The sequence below is a fragment of the Canis lupus genome, chromosome X (genome assembly GCF_011100685.1).
Source record: "Canis lupus familiaris isolate Mischka breed German Shepherd chromosome X, alternate assembly UU_Cfam_GSD_1.0, whole genome shotgun sequence".
NCBI classification, from domain to species: domain Eukaryota; kingdom Metazoa; phylum Chordata; class Mammalia; order Carnivora; family Canidae; genus Canis; species Canis lupus.
Genome location: NC_049260.1, coordinates 65,768,813 through 65,790,817, shown reverse-complemented (window position 1 = coordinate 65,790,817; position 22,005 = coordinate 65,768,813). Strand labels below are relative to the sequence as shown.

Genomic DNA, 22,005 nt, shown 5'->3' with positions numbered 1-22,005 from the left:
GATTTCTCTTCATGTCTTTTGCCCATTTCATGATTGGATTGTTTGTTTCTTTGGTGTTGAGTTTAATAAGTTCTTTATAGATCTTGAAAACTAGCCCTTTATCGGATACGTCATTTGCAAATATCTTCTCCCATTCTGTAGGTGGTCTTTTAGTTTTGTTGACTGTATCCTTTGCTGTGCAAAAGCTTCTTATCTTGATGAAGTCCCAATAATTCATTTTTGCTTTTGTTTCTTTTGCCTTCGTGGATGTATCTTGCAAGAAGTTACTGTGGCCAAGTTCAAAAAGGCTGTTGACTGTGTTCTCCTCTAGGATTTTGATGGAATCTTGTCTCACATTTAGATCTTTCATCCATTTTGAGTTTATCTTTGTGTATGGTGCAAGAGAGTGGTCTAGTTTCATTTTTCTGCATGTAGATGTCCAATTTTCCCAGCACATTTATTGAAGAGACTGTCTTTTGTCCAATGGATATTCTTCCCTCCTTTATTGAATATTAGCTTTATGGTCATAAAGCTCAGGGTCCACTGAAGGGTTCTCTATTCTGTTCCATTGATCTATGTGCCTGTTTTTCTGCCAGTACCACACTGTCTTGATGACCACAGCTTAGTAGTATAACCTGAAATCTGGCATTGTAATGCCACCAGATATGGTTTTCTCTTTTAAAATTCCCCTGGCTCTTCGGGGTCTTTTCTGATTCCACACAAATCTTAAAATTATTTGTTCTAACTCTCTGAAGAAAGTCCATGGTATTTTGATAGGGATTGCATTAAACGTGTAAATTGCCCTGGGTAACATTGACATTATCACCATATTAATTCTGCCAATCCATGAGCATGGAATAATTTTCATCTCTTTGTGTCTGCCTCAATTTCTTTCAGAAGTATTCTATAGCTTATAGGGTATAGATCCTTTACCTCTTGGTTAGGTTTATTCCTAGGTATCTTATGCTTTTGGGTGCAATTGTAAATGGGATTGACTCCTTCATTTCTCTTTCTTCAGTATCATTGTTAGTGTATAGAAATGCCACTGACTTCTGGGCATTGATTTTGTATCCTGCCATGCTACCAAATTGCTGTATGAGTTCTAGCAATCTTGGGGTAGAGGCTTTTGGGTTTTCTATGTAGAGTATCATGTCATCGGTGAAGAGGGAGAGTTTGACTACGTCTTTGCCAAATTGAATGCCTTTAATGTCTTTTTGTTGTCTGATTGCTGAGGCTAGGACTTCCAATACTATGTTGAGTAGCAGTGGTGAGAGTGGACATCCCTGTATTGTTCCTGATCTTAGGGTAAAGGTTCCCAGTGCTTCCCCATTGAGAATGATATTTGCTGTGGGCTTTTCGTAGATGGCTTTTAAGATGACGAGGAAAGTTCCCTCTATCCGTACACTCTGAAGAGTTTTGATCAGGAATGGATGCTGTATTTTGTCAAATGCTTTCTCTGCATCTAATGAGAGGATCATATGGTTCTTGGTTTTTCTCTTGCTGATATAATGAATCACATTGATTGTTTTACAAGTGTTGAACCAGCCTTGTGTCCCGGGGATAAATCCTACTTGGTCCTGGTGAATAATTTTCTTAATGTGCCGTTGGATCCTATTGGCTAGGATCTTGTTGAGAATTTTTGCATCCCTGTTCATCAGGGATATTGGTCTGTAATTCTCCTTTTTGGTGGGGTCTTTGTCTGGTTTTGGAATTAAGATGATGCTGGCCTAGAACGAATTTGGAAGTACTCCATCTCTTTCTATCTTTCCAAACAGCTTTAGGAGAATAGATATGATTTCTTCTTTAAAAGTTTGATAGAATTCCCCTGGGAAGCCATCTGGCCCTGGACTCTTGCGTCTTGGGAGGTTTTTGATGACTGCTTCAATTTCCTCCCTGGTCATTGGCCTATTCAGGTTTTCTATTGCTTCCTGTTCCAGTTTTGGTAGTTTGTGGCTTTCCAGGAATGTGTCCATTTCTTCTAGATTGCCTAATTTATTGCCGTATAGCTATTCATAATATGTTTTTAAAATCGGTTGTATTTCCTTGGTGTTGGTAGTGATCTCTCCTTTCTCATTCATGATTTTATTAATTTGAGTCTTCGCACTCTTCTTTTTAATAAGGCTGGCTAATGGTTTATCTATCTTATTAATTCTTTCAAAGAACCAACTCCTGGTTCTGTTGATCTGTTCCACAGTTCTTCTGGTCTCGATTTTGTTGAGTTCTGCTCGAATTTTAATTAACTCTCTTCTTCTGCTGGGTGTGGGGTCAATCTGCTGTTTATTCTCTAGCTCCTTTATGTGTAAGGTTAGCTTTTGTATTTGAGTTCTTTCCAGTTTTTGAATGGATGCTCGTATTGCGATGTATTTCCCCCTCAGGACTGCTTTTTCTGCATCCCAAAGATTTTGAATGGTTGTATCTTCATTCTCATTAGTTTCCATGAATCTTTTTAATTCTTCCTTAATTTCCTGGTTGACCCTTTCATCTTTTAGCAGGATGGTCCTTAACCTCCACGTGTTTGAGGTCCTTCCAAACTTCTTGTTGTGATTTAGTTTTAATTTCAAGGCATTATGGTCTGAGAGTATGCAGGGGACGATCCCAATCTTTTGGTATCGGTTCAGACCCGATTTGTGACCCAGTATGTGGTCTATTCTGGAGAAAGTTCCATGTGCACTTGAGAAGAATGTGTATTCAGTTGAGTTTGGATGTAAAGTTCTGTAGATATCTGTGAAATCCATCTGGTCCAGTGTATCCTTTAAAGCTCTTGTTTCGTTGGAGATGTTGTGTTTAGAAGACCTAACGAGGGTAGAAAGAGCTAGATTGAAGTCACCAAGTATAAGTATTATTATTTAAGTATTTCTTCACTTTGGTTATTAATTGGTTTAAATATTTGGCAGCTCCCACATTCGGGGCATATATATTGAGGATTGTTAAGTCCTCTTGTTGGACAGATCCTTTAAGTATGAGATAGTGTCCCCTTCGTCTCTCACTACAGTCTTCAGGGTAAATTTTAGTTTATCTGATATAAGGATGGCTACCCCTGCTTTCTTTTGAGGACCATTTGAGTGGTAAATGGTTCTCCAACCTTATACTTTCAGGCTGTAGGTGTCCTTCTGTCTAAAATGAGTCTCTTGTAGACAGCAAATAGATGGGTCCTGCTTTTTTATTCAGTCTGAAACCCTGCGCCTTTTGATGGGGTCATTAAGCCCGTTCACGTTCAGAGTTACTATTGAGAGATATAAGTTTAGTGTCATCATGATATCTATTCAGTCCTTGTTTTTGTGGATTGTTCCACTGAATTTCTTCTTAAAGGGGAATTTTAAGAGTCCCCCTTAAAATTTCTTGTAGAGCTGGTTTGGAGGTCACATATTCTTTCAGTTCCTGCCTGTCTTGGAAGCTCTTTATCTCTCTTTCCATTCTGAATGAGAGCCTTGCTGGATAAAGTATTCTTGGTTGCCTGTTCTTCTCATTTAGGACCCTGAATATATCCTGCCAGCCCTTTCTGGCCTGCCAGGTCTCTGTGGAGAGGTCTGCTGTTACCCTAATACTCCTCCCCATAAAAGTCAGGGATTTCTTGTCTCTTGCTACTTTAAGGATCTTCTCTTTATCTTTGGAATTTGCCAGCTTCACTATTAGATGTTGAGGTGTTGAATGGTTTTTATTGATTTTATGGGGGATCTCTCTATTTCCTGGATCTGAATGCCTGTTTCCCTTCCCAGATTAGGAAAGTGTTCAGCTATGATTTGTTAAAATACATATTCTGGACCTCTGTCCCTTTTGGCGCCCTTGGGTACCTCAGTTAAACATAGATTTTTCTTCCTCAGGCTGTCGTTTATTTCCCTTAATCTAACCTTATGGTCTTTTAATTGTCTGTATCTTTTTTCCTCAGTTTCCCTCTTTGCCATCAACTTGTCTTCTATGTCACTCACTCATTCTTCCACCTCGTTAACTCTCGTCGTTAGGACTTCTAGTTTGGATTGCATCTCATTCAATTGATTTTTAATTTCTGCCTGATTGGATCTAAATTCTGCAGTCATGAAGTCTCTTGAGTCCTTTATGCTTTTTTCGAGAGCCACCAGTAGCTGTATAATAGTGCTTCTGAATTGGCTTTCTGACATTGAATTGTAATCCAGATTTTGTAACTCTGTGGGAGAGAGGACTGTTTCTGATTCTTTCTTTTGAGGTCAGGTTTTCCTTCTAGTCATTTTGCTCAGTGCAGAGTGGCCCAAAACAAGTTGTATTGGGAAAAGGAGAAAAAGAGAGAGAGGGAAAGAAAAGAGAAAAAGAAAAAAGAAAAAAGTCAGAAAAAAAGGAAAAAAGAAGAAAAAGAGAAAGAAAATGAAAGAAAGGGGAAAAAAAGGGGTGGGGGAAGCAATCAAAAATAAAAAAAAAAACCACGGGGGAGTATCTTCTGATTCTGTGTAATTTAAGTCCCTTGACTTCCCCTGGAACTTGTCCGTCTAGCTGGTCTTCTGGGGGAGCGGCCTGTTGTGCTGATTTTCAGGTGTTTGCACTTGGGGGAGCTGCTCTGCCCCCTGCCTGGTGCAGGGCTCAGTGGGGGTTGTTTACCCCGTGAAGCCCCTGGAGGAACAACCCCAGTGGCTGAGGCAGCTCTGGAAACCTGGATTCAGCCCCAGCAGGAACTCCATAGCTTTCCGTCTGCAGGACCTGGAAGCTCCGGTGCAGGGCCGCTGATCTGCTCAGCTCCGGGCAGGAGCATCCTTGCTGTCCTGTGCCCTCCAGGCCTCTGCCTGTCCTGGGGGAGGCCAGATCTTGGGCTGTGTCCCGGCGCCCTGTGCTCCCGGTCTGCGCTTTAGGATTCGTGCTCCTTGCCGCGCAGCCACCTCTCTGCGGAGCCTCTGCCCGAGCCCCTCCGATCTCCTCCCAGGTCAATGTGTGCGCGCTGCAGCCCTTAGGGAGCTCGGTGCACTCTCCTGCGTGCGTCGCAGGTGTCTGTTAGTGTCCCAGGGAGCCTGAGGTCATCCCCACCCTACTGGGGTTCTGCTCTAACTCCCTGCGAGGCCTTTCCACCCGGGAAGATTGGTGAAGCTCTTGCTCCTCCAGGTCGGTGCTTTTCTGTCCTGAGGGCACTCGCCCTGGCCTTAGCCAGGCTCCTCGCGGGGCTCCTCCCCCTTGGATGCCTTTTGTTTCTTTATTTCTTTTTCCCCATCTTCCTACCTTGATAGAAGCACGAACTCTTCTCACTGTAGCGTTTCAGCTGTTCTCTCTTTAAATCTCAGGCCGCATTCGTAGATTTTCAGGATGATTTGAAGGTTATCTAGGTAATTTGGTGGGGACAGGTGATTTGGGGACCCTCCTCTTCTGCCATCTTGCCCCTCCCTCTCCCCATCCAATTTTTAAATGGTATTCTGTTCTGTAAGGAAAAACTACTTGACTTCTTGACATAATCAGTAGTCTCTAATATAAGTCTTCCATATAGAAACAAACTGGTCTTAGCCAAAAGAAACAACCTGCAGAAAAAGGAACTGTATAGGTAATATTATGACACTAAATTCATATCTTTCAATATTCAATCTGAACATGAATGGTTGAAATGATCCACTAAAAAGACACAGGGTATCAGACTGGATTAAAAAGCAAGACCCATTTATATGCAGTCTACAAGAGACTCATTTTAGACCTAAGGACACCATAAGACTGAATATGAGGGGGTGAAGAACCATTTACCATGCAAATGGTCCTCAAAAGAAAGCTGGGGTAGCAATCCTCATATTAGATAAATTAGATTTTAAAACAAAGACTGTAATAAGAGATGAAGAGGATCACTATATCATACTTAAAGTGTCTATTCAACAAGAAGAGCTAACAATTATAAATATTTATACCACTAATGTGGGACCATTCAATTTTATCAACCAATTAATAACCAAAGTTAAGAGACACATAGATAATAATACATTATCATAGGAGACTTCAACTTGGGCCTCTCAGCAAAGGACAGATCTTATAAGCAGAAGATCACCAAGGAAATAAGGCTTTGAATGACACACTGTGCCAACTGGATTTCACAGATATATACAGAACATTCCATCCTAATGTAACTGAATACACATTCTTCTCAAATGCACATGGAACTTTCTCCATAATAAACCATATACTGGGTCACAAATCAGGTCTCAACCAAAGCAAAAAGACTGGAAATATCCCCTGCATATTTTCAGACCACAATGCTATGAAACAAGAACTTAATCACACACACACACACACACACACACACACACACACATAACCTCAATCACAAGAAGAAAGTTGGAGGGAACTCAAATACTTGGAGGTTAAAGAGCATCTGACTAAAAGATGAATGAGTCAAACAGGAAATTAGAGAAGAATTTAAATGATTCATTAAAACTAATGAAAATGGAAGCACAACTGTTCAAAATCTTTTGGAAACAGCAGAGGTGGTCCTAAGAGGGAAACAGATCTAATACAAGCTTCCCTCAAAAAAATTGGAAAAATCTCAAATACACAAGCTAATCTTACCCTTAAAGGAATTGGAGGAAGAACAGCAAATAAAGCTTAAACCAAGGAGCAGAAGAAAAATAATAAAGATTAGAGCAGAACTCAATGAAATAGAGACCAGAATAACTATGGACCAGATCAACAAAACGAGGATCTGGTTCTTTGAAAGAATTAATAAGATATATAAAAGGCACTCATATTGGCAAAGAAAAAGTCAAACTTTCCCTCTTCGCAGATGACATGATACTGTGCATGAAGAACCCAAAAGACTTCACCCCCAAATTGCTAGAACTCATAGAGTCATTTAGCAGTGTGGCAGGATACAAAATCAATGCCCAGAAATCAGCTGCATTTCTTTACACTAACAATGAGACTGAAGGAAGAGAAATTAAGGAGTCAATCCCATTTACAACGGCACCCAATAGCATAAGATACCTAGGAATAAACCTAACCAAAGAGTTAAAGGATCTGTATCCTAAAAACTACAAAACACTTCTGAAAGAAATTGAGGAAGACACAAAGAGATGGAAAAATATTCCATGTTTGTGAATTGGAAGAAATAATATTATGAAAAAGCCTACACTACCCAGAGCAATTTACACATTCAATGTAATCCCTTCCAAAATACCATGGACTTTTTTCACAGAGTTGGAACAAATAATCCTAAGATTTGTATGAAATCAGAAAAGACCCTGAATAGCCAGAGGAATGTTGAAAAAGAAAACCAAAGCTGGGGGCATCACAAAGCCTGACTTAATGCTGTATTACAAAGCTCAGATCATCAAGACAGTATAGTACTGGCACAAAAACACACACATAGATCAATGGAACAGAATAGAGAACCCAGATATGGACCATCAACCCTATGATCAAGTGATCTTCAACAAAGCAGAAAAAAAATATCCAATGGAAAAAAAAAAGACAGTCTCTTCAACAAATGGTGTTTGGAAAATTGGACAGCTACATGCAGAAGAATGAACCTGGACCATTCTCTTACACCAGACATAAAAATAAACTCAAAATGGTTGAAAGATCTAAATGTGAGACAAGAATCCATCAAAATCCTAGAGGAGAACACAGGCAACACCCTTTTTGAACTTGGCCACAGCGACTTCTTGCAAGATACATCTATAAAGGCAAGGGAAACAAAAGCAAAAATGAACTATTGGGACTTCATCAAGATAAAAAGCTTCTGCATAGCAAAGGAAACAGTCAACAAAACTAGAAGACCTCCTACATAATGGGAGAAGATATTTGCAAATGACATATCAGATAAAGGGCTAGTATGCAAGATCTATTCAGAACTTATGAAACTCAACATCCAAAAAAACAATCCAATCATGAAATGGGTAGAAGGCATGAACAGACGTTTCTCCAAAGAAGACCTACATATGGCCAACAAGCACATGAAAAAATGCCCCACATCACTTTGCATCAAGGAAATACAAATCAAAACCACAATGAGATACCACTTTACACCAGTGAAAATGGCTAAAATTAACAAGACAGGAAACAACGTGTGTTGAGGAGGATGTAGAGAAAGGAGAACCCTCTTACACTGTTGGTGGGAATGCAAGCTGGTACAGTCACTCTGGAAAACAGTGTGGAGGTTCCTCAAGAAGACAAAATAGCTACCCTATTACCCAGCAATTGCACTACTGGGTATTTACCCTAAAGATATAGATGGTAGTGAAATACAGGACACCTGTACCCCAATGTTCCTAGCAGCAATGTCCACAATAGCCAAACTGTTGAAGGAGCCAAGATGTCTTTTGACAGATGAATGCCTAAAGAAGTGGTATATATAATATACCATATATATATACATATAATATATAATATATATATACATATATATATACACACACACACACACAGACACACACACAATGGAATATTACTCAGTCATCAGAAAGGATGAATACCTACCATTTACATTGATATGAATGGAACTGGAGGGTATTATGCTGAATGAAATAAGTCAATTGGAGAAAGACAATTATCATATGATTTCACTCAGATGTGGAATATAAGACAGTGAAAGGGACCATAAGGATGGGAAAGATTAGACAGGAAAACAAACTATGGGACACCCCTAACCCTGGGAGACAAACAAAGGGTTGAAGAAGGGGAGGTAGGTAGGGGGTGGGGTAACTGGGTTATGGGTATTAAGGAATGCACAAGATGAGATGAGCTCTTGGTGTTGTATGTTGGCAAATTGAATGCAAATAAAATATTTAAAAATAAAATACATAATATATATATAGAAATAAACTGGTGTTTAAAACTAAACCCTTTTAGGACTAACACACTAAATTTGTTCAGGCAGTATGCAAGGATTCTCATGGTGTTTACCTGTTAGTCTCAACTGAATACCTGACTTAATAGGATTTAAAGCATAATCAAATACACATATTGTCATAGTCTTATAAAGACTATGATGGAAAAGATACACAGAGACTATTTTTTTCAGAGACTACTTTAAAAGGGAGTACACAGTGTTCCATTGTAAAAATGAGTGAGGACCTGAATAGACATTTTTCCAAAAAGATAGACAGATGAACAACAGACACATGAAAAAATGCTCAATATTACTAATGCAAATCACAGAAATGCAAAGCAACCCATCATGAGATATCACCTCACACCTGTCAAAATGGCTAAAATCCAAAAGACAAGAAATAAGTGTTGGTGAAGGTGTGGACAAAACGTAACTCTCATAGGCACGTTTGGGTGGCTGAGCAGTTGAGTGTCTGCCTTTGCCTCAGAGCGTGATCCTGGAGTCCCCAGGGGATTGAGTCCCACATTGGGCTCCCTGCTCGGAGCCTGTTTCTCTCTCTGTGTCTCTCATGAGTAAACAAATAAAATCTTTTTAAAAATACAAATTATAAAAAAAGGAACTCTCACAAATTGTAGGTGGGAATATATACATTGGTACAGCCGCTGTGGAAAACAATGTGGAGGTCCTCAAAAAATTAAAAATAGAAAAACCATATGATCCAACAATTCAACTAGTGGGTATTTACCCGATTAAAATGAAAACACTAATTCAAAGAGATATCCACAACTCTATGTTTACTGTAACATCATTTACAATAGCTAGAATGTGGAAGCAACCTGAGTGTCCACTAATTAATGAATGAATAAAGAAGTGGTATATAAATGCAATGGAATATTATGCAGCCACAAAAAATGATCAGGTCTTGTCATTTGCAACAACATGGATGGACTTAGAGCCTTTTATGCTGACTGAAAAAGGTCAGACTACATGGAAATAGTTTTAAGCCTGTCCAATGAAAATGTGGAAAATGAAACTCACTGGATACAATTAGGCATACAACATTGCTTGAATTACTCAAGTAACTGAAGGTCCTCAATCAGTATTTGTTGATAGATGGATTTGATCACAGCCCTGAAATAATGAAAACTCCAAGTTTTCTTCATCTTTGTTAAACAGTGCCAGGTTGTTCTTTGTATTTATTATTGAATTTTGGATTGACTTAGCTATTATATAAAGTGACAACTCTATTTTTAGGTGCAATGACACCTGTCTAGAATTTTGTGTCTTGCCTTGATAACCCCCTTACCATTCTTCATTTTGATCCTCAGAAGATATAGCTGTCCTCTTAATCCTTTGATTTCATAAAAATGTGTGAGTTTATTTCCTAGAACCTCCATATATAACTTTCAATTCTGGGAAGCAGAATATTCTTGATTCTCCCAGGAATGATGGAACATATTATCATCAAGGCAGAACAAGAAACAGCAACCACTTCAGACAGTGTCATGATTTAAATATAGGATTAAGAAGGGCCCACAGAATTTTTGAGCTGATGGGTAGCCCAGGTGGCTCAGCAGTTTAGCACTGCCTTCAGCCCAGGGCATGATCCTGGAGACCTGGGATCAAGTCTCACGTCAGGCTCCCTGCATGGAGCCTGCTTCTCCTTCTGCCTGTGTCTCTGCCTCTCTTTCTCTCTGTGTCTCTCATGAATAAATAAATAAAATCTTTTATTAAAAAAAGAATTTTTGAGCTGAGTAATGAGAGACCATATCAGTCATAATTAATTCTGAACTGTAAAGGCAAAAAACTGCAATTCACTGTAGAGCATGTATCAGACAGAAGCACACTCTTTTATATATTTATCTTTGTTAATTAGAAAGAAAGGCAATACAGGACAGTGCTACACTTACCTTTTTACAAATATTAGCAACTGCTTTTAATATGATGTCCTGGTGGTCAGTTTGGATTATGCCAAGTTCTTTAAGTTTTTGCCGGGTGATGTTAAGTAGCTTCTCCCCATTGATTTCTGCTCTTTCAAAGATTTCTCCATATGCCAGAAAACTATCATCCAATCCTGAAAGAGACAAAAGAAGTAAAGGAGATTTCAAGGAAAATGGAGACTCTACTTCCTTGTAAAGATAACTATACAATTTTACCAGTATAGAATTACTTGTGGCTTTTTGTCATCAATGAACTATTTTTTTATTCCAACAGTCCATCTTAAATTCGGCATCTTTAGTTATAAAGTCTTATGAAGGACAAATTTTTGTACATCCTTACAGAAATGATTAAGTACAATTTTTTTAAAGATTATTTATTTGTTTATTTATTCATGAGAGACAGAGAGAGAGAGAGAGAGAGAGAGAGAGAGAGAGAGAGGGGCAGAGACACAGACAGAGGGAGAAGCAGGCTCCATGCAGGGAGCCTGATGTGGGACTTGATCCCCAGACTCGAGGATCATGCCCTGGGCTGAAGGCCACACTAAACCACTGAGCCACCCGGGCTGCCCTGCAAAATTTAATTTATAAAAGAGACACTTAAATATAGCTACAGTCAGAGATTATAACTGAAAGTATATTTATAATCTATTGTGATAATATTTAAATTAGACTTAATTGAACTGATATAAAATGTGTTTTTTGATTTGTGACTGCTTTAACATTTAGAATTTTATCAATTAAGAATATATATAGCTAATATATATAAACTATTTTGGGTGGGTACAATCTCTTGGGTAAATTGCTTCATAATTATAATTAAAACAGGAAAAAAATCCCAAATTATTCAGATATATATTTTAGCAAATTAGTTCATCCATATCTTTAGCTCCATTTAGAAAGAAGTAATGAGACGATCCAAGAGTAACGCAATGTATTACACGATGGAGAAAAATGAACATAATCTGTTATAATGGAAGGCTGAGCTATGAATAACTAAATGCATCAAAAGACTAAATAAATTATGAAATTATCATTCTCCTTTGGTTATACATAATAAGAGTAGGAGTACAGAGGACATGATCAAAACTTAACATAATTTATTTGAAATTTGATGTTGAACTTCCCTGTGAAAGTAAGTGTGGCTAATATCCTGGGAACTAAGGATATAAACTGATTAATACAAATCCCATTACTTTTCTTTTATAAAAATAATGAATTCAGAAGAGCGTTTAAGTTCATAATATCTTTAGATAATTTGCTAATTAGATAATATAATAATATTTCATGAAGAATATTTAAACTACTTTTAAAACTTGGCAAGTACTTTGTAAGTATATACTTAATTTTATTCATATGGTAATTAAATAATATTTACATTCTTACCTATTTATTAAAAACAAGGCCTATCAATGACTCTATTAAGTTTACTTTGTTTCATTCTTATTTATTTATTTATTTTTAAATTTGAGTATAATTGACACACAATGTTACTTTAGTTTCAGTTGTACAACCTAATGATTTGATTTGACAAGTTTTTTTTTATTTTATTTTTTAAAAGATTTATTTATTTATTTATGAGAGAGAGAGAGAGAGAGAGGCAGAGACACAGGCAGAGGGAGAAGCAGGCTCCATGCCGAGAGCCCGACATGGGACTCGATTCCGGGACTCCAGGATCGTGCCCTGGGCCAAAGGCAGGCACTAAACCGCTGAGCCACCCAGGGATCCCCTTGACAAGTTTATATATATATATATATATATATTTTTTTTTTAAGTTTATATGTTATGCTATGCTCACCACAAGCATAGGTATCATCTGTCTCATTACATCACTATTACAGTATCATTGACCATATTCCATATAGTCTATTTTTTTATTCCCTTGACTTACTCATTCCATACCTGGAGGCCTATATCTCCCTCTCCTCTTCACCCATTTTATCCAACTCCTCCATACCCCTTACCTCTGGAAACCATCAGTTTTTTTTCTATATTTATAGTTCTAATTCTGTTATTTGTTTCTTTACTCATTTTTTTAGATTCCACTCATGGAATCATATGGTATTTGTCTTCCTCAGTCTGACTTATTTCACTTAGCATAATACCCTATAGGCCCATCCATGTTGTCTTAAACAGCATCATCTCATTTTGTTATGTTTGTGTAATATTCCATTTTATTTATATAATATATATATATACACACACATATATATAAAACCTTTTTCTTATTCATTCCTCTTATACAACATTATATATATATAATGTACCACATATATGTAATACATAATATACTCATATATATAAATATATATATATTATATTATATTATATTATATTTTTCCCTACTACATTTTCCTATCCATTCATCTTTTGATGGACACTTAAGTGGCTTTCATGTTTTAGCTATTATAAATAATGTTGCAATAAACATAGGGGTGCATGTAACTTTTTGAATTAGTGTTTTCATTTTCCCTGGGTAAATATCCAATAGTGGAATTATTGGATTATATAGAATTTCTATTTTTAGTTTTTTGAGGACCTTTCATATTATTTTCCACAGTGGCTGGACCAATTTATATTCCCACCAAAAGAGCACAAGAGTTCCTTTTTCTCCACATCTTCACCAATATTTGGTGCTTTTTATCTTCTTGATTTTAGCGATTGTGACAGGTATGAGGTGGTATCTCCTTGTGGCTTTTACTTGGATTTCTGTGATTAGTGATGTTGAGCATCTTTTCATGTGTGTGTGTTCGCCATCTGTATATCTTCATTGGAAAAGTAACTATTCAGGCATTCTGTTTATTTTTTATTTTTAAATTTTTTTCTGCCCCTTTTTTAACCAGATTGTTTTTCTGGTGCTTGTTAGTTTAATTCTTATTGCAATCTGCCCTTTAAAGGTATAAAACTATTTTTTTTATTTTAAATTACTCATAAAGTAGTAAAATTTCTCACTGCATTTAAAAATTTTAAAGTAAAGCCACCTTGAATAACCCAATTTCTATCAGCTTATTTATTCAGATTTCCCATTTCTGTTCCTTAGAGCTTTATAATAGAGAATACTTCTCTGCTCCACACTATAACTAGCAATATTATTAAAAGAGTTACAAAGTACCCACCTAAACTTGGGTATATTTCTGTCAGCTTATTTTTCAAGTTTATTATTTCCTTTAAGTATTGATTTATGAGAGTACATATATGAGTGGCTAAAAGTAAATAGAAAATATCAAGAGGAGAGACTGCCTTTTTCCCATTGGATATTCTTTCCTACTTTGCTGAAAATGAATTGACATAAGTGTGGGTTCATTTCTGGGTTTTCTATTCTGTTCCATTGATCTATGTGTCTATTTTTGTGCCAGTATCATACTGTTTTGATCACCACAGTTTTGTGAATACAACATGAATTCTGGAATTGTGATTCCTCCAGCTTTGCTTTTCTTTTTCAAAGTTTCTTTGGCTATTTGGGGAAGCTGTGTAACTATGTCAAAATAAGCTAAATTTCCCAAGATTTCCTATTAACTTATAGAAGACCTTACAGTAGTTGTTATATTTATTAAATATGATTAACTTTATAAACTTTATTAAATATGATTAACTTTATAAACCTATTAACTTATAGAAGACCTTACAGTAGTTGTTATATTTATTAAATATGATTAAAAACAGATTTGTATTAGTCAGTTTTTATGCTAGGAATTGGCTAGGAGAAAATTATATATAGTTTTGTCCAACAGAATGAGATATATATTCTTATGAATAATGCTCATATATACTTGACACTTGACTCAGTAAATATATTTAAATGTTGAATGGCTGATCAGAAAGGATTTTATATTTTCTTTACTCTTCATGAGTTTCTGGCAAATGAATAATAGTGCCTTGAATATTTCACACACCCAGGGGAGACATTCTGTTTTATGAACTGCAACAGATACTTGCACTAAAATTTAATATACTGTCAACAAGATTGTAGGAATAAATTAAAGAATTGTGATGTATACAAATTTAATAAAACAACTTAGTCTCTATAGACGATTGAGTATCTGATATAGTAAATGTCAGTTATTTGAGTTAGGTTACTTTGCCTTTGTTTTTATAAACTCTTTTTTTAAAACTTCCTTAGAAAGTAATATGGACCAGATAATAAATATGGACCTGAAACCAGTTCCATCACTTCACCAAACAAGAGCCTGCATCCTTTGATTATGGGATTTTGGATGGAATCCATACATATCATTTTGCTTTCATTTAAACATTTGTCTTTTAAGCCATTAATGGAATAATTAACAGGTTGGCCTGATTAACATATATTAGGTTATAAGCATGAAAAGCCTGCTAATCAGAGACATGTATATTTCTTTAAGGACTCATGAAGACTGAAGAAGCTCAATGTTATGATGCAAAAAATCCATGGCAAATATCCAAGAAGACATTTAGTAAGCCCAAGAATTGATGAAGATTCCATAATCAGCATGCCCCTTCAAAGTGATACCATCAATAAAAGACAGAAATCTCATCCTCAATATCTGGCACCCAGTCTTCCAGGTTTGTAAAACCATATGTATTTTGATAGACTTCCACACATTCATAGTGATGATGTTCAAATTACTGCCAAAGATAAATTTTAAAATTGAAAATTCAGCTATAAATCTGAAAATCTGACTTTCAAATTGATTTATGTGGCATATACATTCAAACTTACCCAGGTTTTATTTTTATCCCTGTCACTTTGTCCCATTAGAGCTTATATTAACAATATTGATTTACACGTTTGAATCACAGTATTATTCTTAAACATTGTGTATATGTATAAATATGTGCATGCATGTGCTTATGTAAATTTTAAATTTATTTTCCCATATATATCAGTAATTCATATAGTCATGACCCCATTGTATATGTACAGGGATTGACACAAGCCACCAAGATTAGCCTGTGTATTTTGTTTATAAATAAAAATGATTGGAGTTTTTTTCTTAGTTTAAGAAGCTGCAAGATCCACTGTAATAATAATAATTAACATTCAACATTGTTTTAAGCATTTTTTATATATTAACTCAATTCTTGCAAAAACTCTATGACATAGGAACTACTATTATTCCCACATTACAGATGTAAAAACTGACTTAAGAGAGGTAAGTCACTTACTGAAGAACACACAGCTAGTAAGTGGCTGAGTCAGAATTTAAATCTAAGAAGTTTAACTACATATCTCATGCTCTTGGTCACTATGCTATACTACTTGTCATAGTAAATGAATGGCTTAAGACTGGAAATGGCTTCTATGACACCCATAAAATATGTGAGACAGCTGACCACAACTCAAAATAATCTAAGTGCAGCCAGCTATCCACATCAGTGAATTCTTGAAAAGATCATAATCCATACGTACAGCTCACCGTTCCTTAATCTCAACCATATATTTTCTCAGAAAATATTTAATAAATGTTCTCCATGTGCAAAATAATTGTTAGAAACTGTGGGAGACAGGAAGAAACACAACACAATTGCTACATTTAAATAGCTTACAGTTTTGTTTTATGCAACTGAAGAAAAACACACAACAAATGTTAGTGTCATGTACCTCACGCTAAAAGAAATATGCCCCAAGAGTTAAGTGAATGAGAAATAGTATAGGCATTAGTTAAGCAAAAAGATAAGAGATTAGAATAAATTTGAATGATGGGGCAATATATTCACATACATATATCCTGCACAATGTAACTGCTATCTAGTATTTCTCAACACTATATGCAGCATGTAATTCAGTTTCATCAATCAATGCTTTATGTTCCTAAAATCCACCATATTGTATATAGGTCAATACAATAGGCTATTTTTAATCTAATTTGGTTTCTTATTTGTATGTGCTATGACTTTATCTAGAAGGCAACAATAAAATACTGAAAAGAACTCAGGAAAAAAAATCTATGTATTGCTGAGTAGTATTAGTCAGAAATTGGCTAATTACATTATTTAAACCAATACTACAACTGAAAATTAAAGAGATGCTTCTGTAGCCAAAACTATTTAAAATTTTCTGAAACTCATCAATTAAGAAAATTTCATCTATCTTATATAGATATCAATTCCTATTTTATAAGGAATTGATATATACTTGAAAGGAAAAAGAGGCCAAAAGGACATCAAATGCATTTTAAAACTTTTCATTTACTGAATTTCAAGCAACAGAAGATTAACGCATCTTAACTGAGAGCTTTTTCACATTAGCAAGTCATAAAAACCATATGTAATGGAGCCTAGACATACTAGGATGAGTAAGCTACAAAATTAGATTCCAAAGAGAGCCAGGAATTTCAAATGCACAATACAAACCTGGCACCAACAGAAAACTATCACGTTGATTTGATGTTATATAACAATAGTCAAACATAAGAACGATGCTAGATAGATCCAACAGAACTCAACTTAAAATACAGTAAGAAAATTGTAGTAATAAACTGCCTTGAAAAGAATGGTAAAAAAATTATAAAGCTAAATGAGCAAGCAATGGGAAAACTAGCTATAGGTCCTTCATAGGACTTTTTCCTTTCCTCCCTTTCTTTTTCTTCCTTTCCTTTCCTTTCCTTTCCTTTCCTTTCCTTTCCTTTCCTTTCCTTTCCTTTTTTTTTTAGAGAGTGAGAGAGAGTGGGGAAAGGGAGAGACAATCTTTTAGAGAAACTTATAGACAATCATTAAACAGCACTTCAGAAGGCTGCAAAGATGGCAGAGTAAGAGGACCCTGAGCTCATCTCATCCAACCAATACAACTAGATAACACTCACATTAGTGTAAATAATCTAGAGAAATGAACTGAAAACTGGCAGAACAAACTCCACAATTAAAGAGAGAAAAGATATTCTTCTTTGTTTTTTTTTTTTTTTTTTGCTTCTTATTTTTACTACTTTGTTTTAAAATTTGATTTTCACTTTAATGGTCCTTTTGTTTTATTTTGTTGTGTTCTTCTTTTTATTTTCTGGTCTCAGACCTCTTCGGAATCATCTAGGGTGTATGTTACCTTAGGTTGTGGTTGATATATTTGACTCAGCCTGCTCATACAGCCAATCTGCACTGGATAAAATGACTAGAAGGAAGAACTCACCACAAAAGAAAGAACCGGAAACAGTACTCTCTGCCACAAAGGTACAGAATTTGGATTTAATACAATGTCAAAAATACAATTCAGAAGTACAATTATAAAGCTACCGGTGACTCTGGAGAAAAGTATAAAGGACTCTAGAGACTTTGTTAGTACAGAATTGAGATCTAATCCAGCCAAAATTAAAAACAGATTAAATGAGATGCAATCCAAACTGGATGCTTTAACTGCTAGGCTTCATGAGGCAAAAGAGAGAGTGAGTGACAAAGAAGACAAGTTGATGGAAAGGAAGGAAGATAAGGAAAAAAGAGAAAAACAAGAGCCCATGAGGAAAGGCTTAGGGAAATAAATGATAGCTTGAGAAGGAAGAATATATGTCTAATTGGGATTCCAGAAGAGGCTAAGAGAGAGAGAAGACAACAAATTATATTTGAACAAATCATAGCTGAGAACTTCCCATATCTGGGGAAGGAAACAGGCATTCATATCCAACAGATAGATAGGACCTCCCAAAAAAAATCAATAAAAACCATTCAACACCTCGACATTTAATAGTGAAACTATGCCACCTATGGGACCCCACACAGTGCCCACATTCACTACTTAACTAGCTTACACCAATGGTAAAAAGAAGCAATAAAGAATTTTAAAACCAGCAAGAAAAAAAAGGACACATACAAAGGAAATCACATAAATCTATTAGTGAACTTTTTAGCAGAAACATTGCAAGCCAGAATAAAGTGACTTGACATATTCAAAATGCTGAAGGGAAAGTATCTGCAGCCAAGAATACTCTATCTCATGAAGCTATCATTCAGAATAAAAGGAGAGATAGATTTTTTCAGACAAACAAAAGCTAAAGGAGTTCATCAAAATTAAACCACCCATACAAGAGATGTTAAAGGGGACTCTGAATGGAAAGGAAATGCCATAGGTAAAAGTATGAAAAGTAGGAAATACCAAAGCAGTAAAAATGAGTATACCTATAAAAGTATTCAAGGGATTCGCAAAATTAAAGGCTGTAAAATATAGCACCATATACCTAAAACATGGAAGGAGGGGAGAAGAGTAAAAAATGAGTTTAAACATAAGCAACCATCAACTTAATACAGACTATTATATACAGAAGATGGTATATACAAACCTAATGAGAAACACAAATCAGAAAACAGTAATTGATATGTGAAAACTAAAACAAAGAACCCAAGTATATCACTAAACAAAGCCAGTAAGCCATGAAAAAGAACTAAAGAAAAGATCAGAGGAAAGCCACAAAACAACCACAAAACAAGCAACAAAATGGCAATAAATACATATTTATCGGGCAGCCCTGGTGACTCAGTGGTTTAGCGCCGTCTTCAGCCCAGGGCCTGATCCTGGAGACCCAGGTTCAAGACCCACCTCGGGCTCCCTGCATGGAGCCTGCTTTTCCCTTTGCCTGTGTCTCTGCCTCTATCTCTCTCTTTCTCTCAGGAATAAATAAATAAAATATTTTTTTAAAAGTACACATCTATCAATAAATACTTTGAATGTAAATGGATTTAATTCTCCAACCAAAAGCATAGGGTGACAGAATAGGTACAAAAAAAATAAGACCCATCTAAATACTGCCTACAAGATATTGTTTTCAGACCTAAAGACGCCTGAAGATTTAAAATGACAGGATGGAGAAATATTTATTACGCAAATAGATGTCAAAAGAAAGCCAGGGTAGCAATAAATACATTTCATAAAATAGACTTTAAAACAAGGACTATAACAAGCAAAAAAGGACAATATATTAATAAAGGAGACAATCCAACAAGAAGATACAATTATAAATATTTATGCACTCCCAATGGGAACAACTAAATACATAAAACAGTTAAAAACAAACATAAAGGAACTAATCAATAATAATACAATAATACTGGAGGATATTAACACCCCACTTACATCAACGGACACATCATTCAAACAGAAAATCAACAAGGAAATAATGGCTTTGAATGACACACTGAACCAAATGGATTTAACAGATATATTTAGAACACTCCATCCTAAAACAGCAGAATACATTCTTTTCAACTGCACACAGAACATTCTTCAGAATAAATCACATATTAGGCCACAAAATAAGTCTAAACAAATTTTAAAATATTGAAATCATTCCACACATTTTTTCTTAAAATAAAGTTATGAAACTGGAAATCAACCACAAGAAAAAATCTAGAAACAGTACAAGTATGTGGAGGTTAAATAACATGCTACTGAACAATGAAAGGAGTCAACCAAGAAATCAAAGAAGAAATAAAAAAGTACATAGAGAAAAATGAAAATGAAAACACAATGGTACAAAATTTGCAGGATACAGCAAAAATGGTTCTAATAGGAAAGCTTATAGGAAAGCTTATAGCAATGTCTCAAGAAACAAGAAAAATTTCAAATAAATAACCTAACCTTACACCTAAAGTAGCTAGAAAAAGAACAACAAACAAAATCCAATATCAACAGAAGAAAGATGATTATAAAGATTAGAGCAGAAATAAATAACAAACTATAAAAATTCAGTAGAACAAATCAATTAAACCAGCAGCTGGTTCCTTGAAAAGATCAACAGAATTGATAAACCTTTAGCCACATTAATCTCAAGAAGTGAAAGGACTAAATTAAACAAAATAGCAAATGAAAGAGGATAAATAACAATTGACATTGTAGAAATGCAAAGAGTTATAAGAGAATATTTGAAAATTTATATGCCAACTGGGGTGTCTGGGTGGCTCAGTTGGTTAAGCATTTGACTCTTGATTTCAGCTAAGCTCTTGATCTCAGAGTCATGGGATCAAGGCCTACATCAGGCTCCAAGCTCAGCAAGGAGTCTGCTTGAGATTCTTCTCTCACTTTCCCTTATCCCCCATCCCTCCTCCTGCTATCTTTCTCTCTAAAATAAATAAATAAATATTTAAAAAATAAATAAAAAGGAAATTTATATGCCAACAAATTGGGAAACATAAAAGAAATGGATAAATTTGTAGAAACACATAACCTACTAACACTGAATCTGGAAGAAATAGAAAACTTGAATGGGTGGATTAGCAGCAATGAAATTCAATCATTAATCAAAAATCTCCCAACAAATACAAATCCAGGACCAAATGGCATGACAAACAAATTCTACCAAACTATTCAAGAAGAGTCAGTACCTATTCTTATCAAGCTATTCCAAAGAATTTAAGAGGAAGGGAAAGTACCAAGTTCATTCCATGAGGCCAGAATTACCTTGAGATCAAAACCAGATAAAGACACTACAGAAAAGAGAACTACAAACCAATATCTGCAATGAACATGGATGTAAAAATCCTCAACAAAATATTAGCAAACTGAATCCAACAATATTTTTTAAAAATCATTCACCACAATCAATTGGGATTTATTCCTGGGATGCAAAGGAAGTTCAATATTTTCAAATCAATCAGTGTGATACATAACATCAATAAGAGAAAGGATAAAAATCTTATGATCATTTCAATAGATACAGAAAAAGTATTTGACAAAGTATAATATCCTTTCATGATAAAAACCCTCAATATAGTAGGCTTAGAGAAAACATACTTCAACATAATAAAGGCCTAATATGAATAACCCATAGCTAAAATCATTTTCAATGGGTAAAAACAGAGATTTTCCCCTAAGGTCAGGAACAAGACAAAGATGTCCATTCTCATCACTTTCATTCAACATAGTACTGGAAGACTTAGTCACAGCACTTGGACAACAGGAAGAAACAAAAAGGTATCCAAATTGGTAAGAAAGTTGTAAAACTTTCACTAGTTGCCATGACATGATACTATATAGAAAATCCAAAAGATTCTACTAAAAAACTACTAGAACATATAAATGAATTCAATAAGGTTGGGGTTATAAAATCAATATACAAAAATCTTCTGCTTTCCTTTACACTAATAATGAAGCATCAAAAAGAGAAACAGAAAACAGTCCCATTTACAACTGACCCAAAAAGAATAAAATAGCTAGGAATAAACTTAACTGAAGAGGTGAAAGACCCATACTCTGAAAACTATAAAAAAGAGAATATAATGATAAGTGAAATAAGTGAGTCAAAGAAAGACAAATACCATATGATTTCTCTCATATGTGGAATTTAAGAAACAAACAAAAAACACAAGCAAAGAAGAAAAGAGAGAAAGAGGCAAGCCAAGAAACAGTCTTTTACTTACAGAGAACTAATGGTTACA

At 35.4% G+C, this 22,005-nt stretch overlaps 1 protein-coding gene across 4 annotated transcripts in view; it reads right to left on the bottom strand.

The window, feature by feature from the left end:
• LOC100685327 overlaps positions 1-22,005 on the bottom strand; it is a 290,042-nt gene that overhangs the window by 227,690 nt on the left and 40,347 nt on the right. For all 4 annotated transcript variants that reach the window (XR_005386378.1, XM_038587795.1, XM_038587794.1 and 1 more), the window contains exon 4: positions 10,648-10,811. Coding sequence is in view for 3 of the 4 variants with exons in the window: in XM_038587795.1 (XP_038443723.1) it covers positions 10,648-10,811 (164 nt within the window). In the remaining variant the exon portion in view is untranslated. The remainder of the gene's footprint in view (positions 1-10,647; positions 10,812-22,005) is intronic.